This window comes from Oncorhynchus kisutch, linkage group LG27 (genome assembly GCF_002021735.2).
Source record: "Oncorhynchus kisutch isolate 150728-3 linkage group LG27, Okis_V2, whole genome shotgun sequence".
Classification (NCBI taxonomy): domain Eukaryota; kingdom Metazoa; phylum Chordata; class Actinopteri; order Salmoniformes; family Salmonidae; genus Oncorhynchus; species Oncorhynchus kisutch.
The window spans coordinates 20,099,789-20,109,966 of record NC_034200.2 but is presented as its reverse complement, the minus strand read 5'-3'; the positions used below and the strand labels follow the sequence as shown (position 1 = coordinate 20,109,966).

Below are 10,178 nucleotides of genomic sequence, written 5' to 3'. Positions count from 1 at the left end.
TAGACCATTTCTGCATCATTATCTTTTTAAATACCTATGTGTAGGACACTGACACAATGGAGCATCAACAAAGGCACGCCAGTGGTATTTAGGTCTGAGTCTGAGCTCTAGAAAGAGATTTCGTCTTGATGGTAAATGTGTTTGACTTTTGTTTCATGATAAGGACTTAGATCAGACAAAGTATATAGAGCAATTTTTTTTCCGAATTCCTAGTTGAACGCATTTAAGTCGGAAGTCGGAGATGTCGGAGTTCAGTTTTTCTGAAAGCCGCAAGAGAGAGATTGCGTGCTTTACGTAGAGTATAAACCTATCATTTGCGTGGTGCGTGGTGCGTGCGTGGTGCGTGCATGGGCGGGGGAAGCAAAACGGAGACTGAATTGATGCAAAATGGTCTGCAATTGGTCGAAGCTTTGTGGTACCCAGGAGAAAGACCGTATCGCACAGCAGCATCATTGTAAGAATGGTCCGAAAACCGTCTGACAAACCTGGAACATGGCCCAGCGGAGGATATAGAATATCATATTCTTAGAACATCAAAACATGACAAATGCCATAAGCATTTTGACGGTTCATCTATAATAGGCTATGATTCAAAGGCAGGTGACACTGACCCAGGTACGTTTGAATAAATGTAGGCATATTTGTCCAGCTGTCAATAAGATAGGAATGGCTAAATTGATACGTGCCAGTGTCCGAATCGATCTCTAGTTTAGATTGATGTAATCACGAGATCTATGCACTAGAAAATAATATAGTTTACGCCTCATATGTGTTCTCAAACAAAGACATTTCTAGCATTTTTTCGTGTGTTGTGATTGTTCCACTGATGCTGCATGCTATGTCATTGGATGCAGTAGAGTACGGCCTCTATATTGATGACCAGGCCAAAGAAATTCGCCCCTGTAGCCAGGTTGGCTATGTAATGTCTCGTAGTGTTTGATATTATTATTATTGGGAAGTGAGTATCGATTTCGCAATTTGGAGAGTGTTTTGATCGAGTCCTTATATCCTAGTCAGAGTAGGTAAATCCTTTTGGGATGCTCCACCATAGTAGGGGAAGGGACCTCTGCCTATCTTGTCAACATAGCACGCAAATTGGCCTACTCTTTTTGGTTGTTAGAGAGAGGGAGCAGGAGGGATGAACAGAGTGTGTGTGTGTGTGTGAATGTAAAATGCAACACTACATAGGACAGAGCAGAGAGAGGTGAGAATAGGAGGAAGGCAATATTTGTAGTTTACTAGTACTAACATAGTACTACTATACTATATTAATACTGCTACTGTTCCGGATGTCGTTTAAGGCAGCCCCCCGCACCTCTCTGATTCAGAGGGGTTGTGTTAATTGCGGAAGACACATTTCAGTTGAATGCATTCTGTTGTACAACTGACTAGGTATTCCCTTTTCCTTTACCCTTGTACTACTATACCATAGAAGGCCACCTAGAATACACAAGCTGTTCCAGACAATTCAACACTGCACAGGGAGATAGACACTCTTTCCATCAAAAGAGGCAGTCGGTGCTCACAAGCAGCCATAATTCTGACCATTTGCAGAGAGATTGGTCAGATTACTATTGATTCACCAGTGACCCTAAACGACTCAAACTATCATGTTGAAGGAGAACATGCTGTCTATTAATCCATGTTAAAATCACCACTGTGGAGGAGATAGCTTGTTCAAACTGAAAGCTATCTGAATATAAGACATCTCCCTGCCTCATAAAAGTTGGAGAAGGATTCTATTTACCTGCCTGCCAACTGTCTGCAGCCATTATTCTCATAAAAAAATGGAATGGATTTGATTGCCTGATAGATCATCCCTGACACTTCTTAGTGGTAGGCATATATTAGACCTACTTTGATTTTTGAGGGAGATTTGAGCCAGAATGTATATATTTGACACACTTTACTGAGCACATCTAAATGTATATATGTTCTTCCTAAAAATCGTTGGGCATGCTAAGTGTGCCATAGTTATGTAACAAGAGCTCCTCAGTTGATGAGATACAGAGGAGAGCACTTTTATCAAATCCTCCAAAATGTCCCTCTCTGCTGCAGCCGTAATTGGTTTAGCCTGGTGGGAGCTAAATGAGCAGAAGGAAGGAGAATGTTGAGCCACCACTCAGTAGATAGTAAAAAAATGCATTGAGTGAGTCATCAGCCAAGAGTCCCCGTGCAGAGTTGCATGAGGAGGACTGAACACTGCTCCTTTGACTGGTAGGATATATATGATGTTGCTGCTAATCCAGTGCAGCGAAGAAGAAACTCAGTATCTGGATGCAACAGAATGCGATCTATTGTCCTAGCTGCTTTCCCATGGTTGAACACTGCATGCTATGATCAGCTACGTGGTTTGTTTAGCATCACGCTGTTGATCCGCTGTAGTGTAATTTGTGATGCCGTGATGATAACGCACCAGATCCTCTTCTTCAGATTAGTCTCAGTGAGTAAATCCAATGAGATTAAAATCATGAGCTTTATGTGGAGGTAGGTAGCCTACAGTATGGGATTAACTACAGTGTGGCATATTCATGCATCATGCTGGCAACCATCCATCTTTATAAGAAAAGAGGCATCTTTTCTTTTTGCATCTTTTCTCTACAAAACATTTCATATTTCACTATACCTCACTATACCTTAATCACAAAGGATTTACAACTGTCCTTCATTTCACTAGTGTACTGATATTTTTGTAATGAATTGGCAGCTTTTAAAATATGATAAGGATTGTATTATTTAACACTTTTGGCCGACTCAATTATACTGTCTGCATCCCTGCATTTATTACTCAGTTGGGAGCTCCTGTGAGGGAAGAAATATGCAGACCTACTGTGTTATGTAAGTGCACTAAGATATCCTCAGTATCTGCACAGTCAATATAGTACTGGGATGCTGATTAGCAATGAGCCAAGTTATCTCATATGGCTCCTAAAAGGAGTTAAGTAATAGTCCCATTCAGAGAGAAACATAAACGACTGCACTGTCTACTGGCATTTTAATGTGAAGCATTTGAACTCACTTCCAGTAGCAGTAACTTTTTCTCTAACTCCTCTTTTGATTTAGCTTAGTGACCATTTCAGTATTTTATCTACTCAATTATTATACTTAGCCTGCACACACAGCAGAGAATGCCAAGTGAAATTCTCACATTCTTCCCTGCTCTTCTCATTCTCTTCTTACCAATGTCTTATACAGTGTGTGTTGTATATGGTGGAATTCCATCCATACTGTACATAGGTTGTATGGAGGCAGGCAGAAGACAAGTGACCTTGTTGCTGAAGAACAGTGGCATAGTTGTTGAAGAGGATGCTTGGCATCTGGAAGCCCTTCCACACTGGAGGGCCAGAGAGTGGCTCTAATAAGACACGTCACTGAGGGGTCTGTGCCGGTGGATTGTTCTCAGAGGGGAGTAGGGTTCTTGTCTATTGTGTTGGTCTGCTGCCCAGGCAGACTGACTGACAGAGAGAGAGACATTTATCTCTATCACTGAGCCAGCAGTGTTTGTATGCGTGTGTGTGTTTAAGAGAGACAGCGAGAGAGAGATTTAATTGAACTGAGAGAGAGCGAGAGAGAGAGGCAGCACACTCGATCACTTTTGAACAGTCCATTTCACACCCTGAGCAGGACAGGGCCCTGGAGTGTTCCTTACTGTTAGCACTGTGCTGTATTGTTGTCTCTCCTCCCACTGAGAAGCTACTACAAGATAGTGGAGAAACCTCCCAAAGCCCATGGGATTTCCTGTTGGTAATCTTCCAACTGTAGCTCCACTTTCTCTGCAGGACTGTAGAAATCGCTGCCTCTAAAGTCTGCTCAGAGATAACCAACAGAATAACACATCTGTGTTCTTAAAGATGGAGATAAAGGTTTTGATTGGACTTAATCGACTGTATCTCAAAAACACGGATAGGAATGCTAAATGTGGAGCCTCCTTAACCTCTCTCCAGTAAAAGCTCTTCGTCCTCCCCATTCAGATTCTCTTCTCTGCTTTTCTTCCCTCTCCTCCAGAACAGGTTTCTCGGACTCAGACTTGCAGCCATGGCCTCCCCGTGTCGTTCGTCCCAGAACCGTTGGCGCTGTAAGGACCACATCCGCCACAGCTACAACCCCGAACAATTCCGCAACGTTAATTTCCAGAATGGGGTGCCGGAGGACGTGGCGGCCATGTACCGCTCCACCAGCGACACGGACCTGGTGACATCACACAGCCGCTCCACGCTTACCGTCAGCACCTCGCACTACGCCATCGGACAGACCCAGGACATCCTCATCTGCTGGGACATCAAGGAGGAGGTGGACGCTGGGGACTGGATCGGCATGTACCTCATTGGTGAGCACTACCATAACTTTTAGGATATTTTTATTATTTAATTTTACCATTGATTTTCATAGAAGGGACCAAATGAATAATTAGTAGATGATAGAGCCAGATAGAGATGGTGAGATGAAGAACAGTTTATTTCCAATCTTGTGAAGCTGTTACACATCGGGTAGATCAAGGACAGGAACAAGAATGTGTTATTTCAAGTCTATTTGAAAGGTACTGTATGTAAGGTACATGGAGAGCTATGTGATGACTCAGTTCAGGTCTGCTTTCACATATGTTTGAAGGTAATCTTAAGGTGTTCTGGTTTTCTGATAAGGTGCGCAGACTCATATCCACAGGTACTCTAACTGACAATGCTTGTGTGATAATGTTGTGTAACTTTGGGCTGGATTCAATCCGTATCGCCAAAGTTCAGCACTCTAGTGCGCTTGAAATGTAAAGGTGATTTCCGATTGAGCCGACATATGCAGCGTTTACTATGAATGCAGTCTCTGCGAATGCAGGAACATTGCCTTTAAACTTAAATTGCGCTGTAGTGCTGAACTTCCGCGATACGGATTGAATCCAGCCTTAAGTCTCACACCTTTCCTCTCTGTCTTACCTCTCTCTCAGAAGAGGTGTCGTCTGAGAACTTTCTAGACTACAAGAGCCGCGGAGTGAATGGTTCCCACAAGGGCCAGATAGTGTGGAAGATTGAGGGCAACTCCTATTTTGTGGAGCGTAAGTGCATTTCTGGAAATACATTCAAAACCACCTACATTATAATATTCTACTTCTCCCACACACTGAGAGAGCTGTTTTATAACGGATGTAGCATCGAGCTCTCAGAACAGGACACTGCTTCGTCAGTGCATATTGTAGATCTTTACGTAACAATGAAACAATCTCATATCCATTTAGTTTCTCATAAGAGTTGTGCCCATACATTTGTGTCTGTAACTATCAGGATTTCCCAGTACAATCCTTATTACCCTGCACTGATTAAAGCAAGTCTTTTAGGCAAGAGATTCACAGAAATAAAATAATTTACACAGCCAAAGGATCCCATTAGCTCCACTAGACTAGAGAATCCACACTGACTGTACAGTACATTAGGCCCCGGTGTAGACAGCTCTGCTTACACACAAGGGAAGTGGAACTATGAATAACTAACTACCATTGTGCCATCTTCCACTCATTTGATCCTGCTAATGTAAAGATTTGTCAGCTGTGAGTGATTTTGTTATTTAGCTATCACTGCTTATTTTTTATTTACCTACAGTAAGACTCATCCCTCAAAGAGCTCCTCCCACCTCATTAGTACGGACAGGACATGTATCAATCAATCTTTCCCCAATACAGTTCGCTGGTGCCTGTGTGCCTCTCTATAGGCCAGTCCGTGGTGTTTACTCCAAAGCATCTCTTTTTAGCTACCACAGTAGATTAGCAGGTTGGATAGAAGCCACTGAGATTGAGACTGAGACTCTGTGTAATGAAAGTGATAGTATTATCTGTCTGTCTGACTCTCAGGTCCTAATAACCCTGTAGCTGAGGACAGCCTGCTCTCTCTCTCCCCCAGTTTATTGGCATGCTGCTCAGAACAGCTTTCTAAAGGCGTCAGCATGCTTCAGTTCGGCTGGAGGCTAGCTAAAGTTGACTAGGCGAACCGAACAAGTGTGCTCGCATACTCCATTAAAAGACCTTCCCTTGGAAAACGCGAATAGTTTGTCCATTTTGAGACATCATAGCCAGTATAAGCTTTCTCAAAATAGTCAGAATTAACCTATGATAACTCTGTCATTAATTTAGACATTTTTGCAGAGGAGATCTTAGTTGCGCATATTTATATCTAACTAAGATGTTTGAGGCAGTATTTCTCAATAAAAAAATGTGCACGAAAACAAGTTGTCTCTTTATTGAAGGATCCCTACTTCTGACCAATCACCGATGCAGGGGCATAGATTTCGGCTACCGACTTCGGCTTGCCTCCAGAAAAAATGTTGTGTGCCCGATCAGTCCAAGTACAAAACAAACAAAAAAACGTCACAAAATGTCTTCATAATATATGCACAAACTCTTCCGAACTGTTTCGGCTGGGAAGCATGGGGACGCCTTTAGGCCATACTGGTGTGGCTCTGGCCTGTTTTTGAAAGCTGTCCAACTGTGAAATGTGATCAAGGTGCCAATAAATGCTAAAAAGATAGGACAACCTGTTCTTAAAAACTCTTTTCTGTTCCCTGTCCTCTTTCATCTGACTCTTCTTTCTTCTCAGCGGAGACCAAGATCTGTTTTAAATACTACCATGGTGTGAGCGGGGCCCTGCGAGCCACTACCCCCAGTTTGACTGTGAAGAACCCCTCAGTTCCGGTGAGTGTGTGGGACGACTACTTTGTCCAAACCTGGTAGTGCTACATGGGCTCTGTGTTCATTAGTGCTCCTCTAGGGACACTGATGATAAGAGGTAGCGTGTTAATTACACGCTACCCTGACAGTTCCAGGAAGAGATCAGCAATCCCTCCGGTGTCATCTATTGTCCAGCTCCGTCCATTATAACTGCCTGGATTACTTGGGGTTATCAGACGCCATTTAAAGTGCCGATATGTTAGGTTTAGAAATCCATATATTAGATTGGTTACCCTTCCTTTCTCATTGACTGGAGAAGAAAACAATGGCATTTATTACAAGCTTATTAGCAGGATAACATTTGTCTGTCAGAAGAAAAGATAACATCTGCAAATCTGTGTATGCACAACCAATACATTTTGATTTGATTTAAGACCCACAGGAGGGACAGACAGAGAGAGGGGGGGGGGGGGAGAAATGGAGAGAGAGCGACAGAGGGAGAGAATGATAGAAACAGAGACTGCAAGTGCTGAGAGAGCGACGGACGGACGGACGGACGGACGGACGGACGGACGGACGGACGGACGGACGGACGGACGGACGGACGGACGGACGGACGGACGGACGGACGGACGGACGGACGGACGGACGGACGGACGGACGGACGGACGGACGGACGGACGGACGGACGGACGGACGGACGGACGGACGGACGGACGGACGGACGGACGGACGGACGGACGGACAGACAGACAGACAGACAGACAGACAGACAGACAGACAGACAGACAGACAGACAGACAGACAGACAGACAGACAGACAGACAGACAGACAGATAAGCCACAGCCAGAGGTGAACAGAGAGTGGAAGGGAATTACAGAATTTCATTCTGTTGTCCTTGTGCTGGCCCTGTTGTGGAGTAAGCTGTAGTACAGGTCTTGTGGGCACTTAAGGTTACTACAAGCTCCATGTGTGCATGTGGGTGGAGTGGGATCTTTGGAGTAGGGGACACCTTTGGTTAACATGATATCCTCGCAGGTCCCATTCACAAGGGGGCGATGGCAAAGTTTTTTATTTTTGTGTTTTCATTGCTAGTAGTAGCCAGCCAGTAGCTAGCTGGCTTTAGCCTGGCTAAAAAGAAAGCTAGCCATTTTAACTTCCCACATCTCAATGTGAAACAATCAGATTTATAATTAAATAATATGCCCTGGCAAATATTCTTATACTTCCCTTTTAACCTAAAACATTATACCAGTTTGATATGCTGCTTGTGTATTCATTCCCATATCAGCTAAAAATAGAACATAATGTTTTGGTGTGGAGAAAAAGTCACATGGCTAGCTAGTTGGCTTCAGCAGGTTCTAGCATTTCACAATAGCCTTTAAATCACTAGTTATTACTTCTAAACAAAATACTTTTATGGTGGATTCTTGAGATTTCTTGTTGTCTTCTCATTTGTGGTGAAAACAAAATAAGAATATCTTGTCTTGTCGTACCTTGCTAACAAGTTGGCTAGCCTTTTAGCTTCCCTCATCTCCATCTGAAATAATCTGATTTATAATTAAATAAAATGCCCTGGTAAATATTATTTTACTTGCCAGTGTAACCTACAACATTATCCTAATTTGACATGCTGCTTCAATGTATTCGCTCCCAGAATAACATTAAACAAAATACATTTGAGGGGATTCTATAAGGCTACAATGTTGTCTGGTTTATTGCTTGAACAGACACTGAGATTATATTTGGTTATCAATGCAAAATAGGCTACTTTAATGAATAGTCTATATAGCCTAATGGACAGCAACATCACTGCCCCCACGGCAGTGGAAACAATGATACGTTGAGTCTCAATCTCCAGGTAGAAGAAAACTGCATCGAATGTCGGAGTGTATGGTGTTACAAGGAGCCGCCTCTTTTGTGACGAAAATGTAATTGCATCACTACGCTACACTCCGTCAGCCCCCTCTACGTATTCTCTGTAGATGCCTTTAAGTTCCAGATGTCTGCTGCAGACCCCCACAGCCTACACACCACCACACTGCTATGATCACTGGTCCACCTAGAGAGGCTCACACAATACTCCTACAGGAATGTGCACGCGCGTGTGTGTCTTGCATCTGACCCTTATCCCTCATCCCCCATCTCTCAGTGGCCTTGATCATCTCTGTGGCTGTTTTCCCTTTACTGAATCTTTCCCTGGGTAGTAATGGATAGAGAAAGATAACACGCCTGCCTGCTATAAGGACCACTAGACAGGCTTACACCTGTGGAGGTGGAGCAAGGAGGAGAGATGCTGTAAAGGCTGGCGCTGATGTCTCGCTCTCATTCTCTTTTTTCTTTATCACTCCCTCTAACCCTTTCTCTCTTTCATTCAATCAATCTCTCTTTCCTTCCCTCCTTCTCCCTCCTGCAGGTATTTAAGCCCGTCACCAATGAAGAAGTCCCCCAGAGCACAGGGAGTAGAAGACTCATCAGCTTCTCCCTCTCAGGTGAACAGTCTATTGTGCCAAGTGTTTCTGACAGGCCTGAATTGAGTTTGATTCCTAACAGTGAGGGATGTAGCAGCAGCAGCAGCATTAGAGGCGGTATGATCCAGTTCCATCTGATTCACAGTGAGGTAACACACACTGATGTGATGTTAGATGAAAGGTGGGTGAGACAGCTGGGGAAGTTGTGTATCTAAATATTACTCTCCCCCCACCACTGCATGGGAGATGACAGGAGGAGGCAAATGTGAATTTTAGGCAGCTCTTCCCCCTTCATCTTTAGCATTGATCAACACAGGCTTACAAATACTGAACAAGCAGGCGGACTGTAGCAGTCCCTGTCTAGTCCCAGATCACTGGAAGGTTATGCTACTGTATGACATGGCTGTCACAATTGTTAGAGAGCAGAGTTGGAGAGAAGTTAAATGCCACACTATTCTAAATAATAATGTATTTTTCAGGATTACTTATTTTCTCTCTGCTCTCCTGTAGCAGAATCTATTACTACTATTATTGTAGAAGTACAATATACTGTTGTATTTGGCGAGATATTGAACTGAATTATTTGCAGAGCTTCTCAAGCATATTCTTGCCTGCACTCTAATCCAATTTGTCAGAAGAATGTGATGTCCTTAACCCCGTATAGGTGACATTTCAAAGCCTTTCCTTCTCTCTATACTCTTATCATCTCTGGCAGATTTCCATGCCACAGGGCTGAAGAAGGGGATGTTCTTCAACCCTGACCCCTACCTTAAGATCGCCATCCACCCCGGCAGGAACAGCATCTTCCCGGCACTGCCACACCACGGCCAGGAGAAACGCTCAGGCATCGTCTGTAACACCATCAACCCCCACTGGCAGAGAGAGGTGAGTGGAGAGCTGTGTTAGTGATTCATATCGTGTAAACGTTCTGTGCAATACTGGTAATGGTTATTTCAATGTTCGGACTGGTTTTATACAGGTAGGCCCTATACATGTACACTTACCCAACATTACAATGGGTTATATTTACTCAAGAGAAAAAATGATGAACATGTGTTGC

General features: G+C 43.6%; 1 protein-coding gene across 1 annotated transcript in view; it reads left to right on the top strand.

Moving 5' to 3' along the window:
• The first annotated feature begins 370 nt into the window (after positions 1 to 370).
• Positions 371 to 10,178, top strand: part of LOC109872362 (E3 ubiquitin-protein ligase HECW1) — a 52,031-nt gene continuing 42,223 nt past the window's right edge. The window contains exons 1-6 of the mRNA XM_020463568.2: positions 371 to 615; positions 4,006 to 4,327; positions 4,937 to 5,044; positions 6,576 to 6,670; positions 9,064 to 9,139; positions 9,834 to 10,003. Of these exons, the coding sequence (XP_020319157.1) occupies positions 586 to 615; positions 4,006 to 4,327; positions 4,937 to 5,044; positions 6,576 to 6,670; positions 9,064 to 9,139; positions 9,834 to 10,003 (801 nt within the window). The 5' untranslated portion in view covers positions 371 to 585. The remainder of the gene's footprint in view (positions 616 to 4,005; positions 4,328 to 4,936; positions 5,045 to 6,575; positions 6,671 to 9,063; positions 9,140 to 9,833; positions 10,004 to 10,178) is intronic.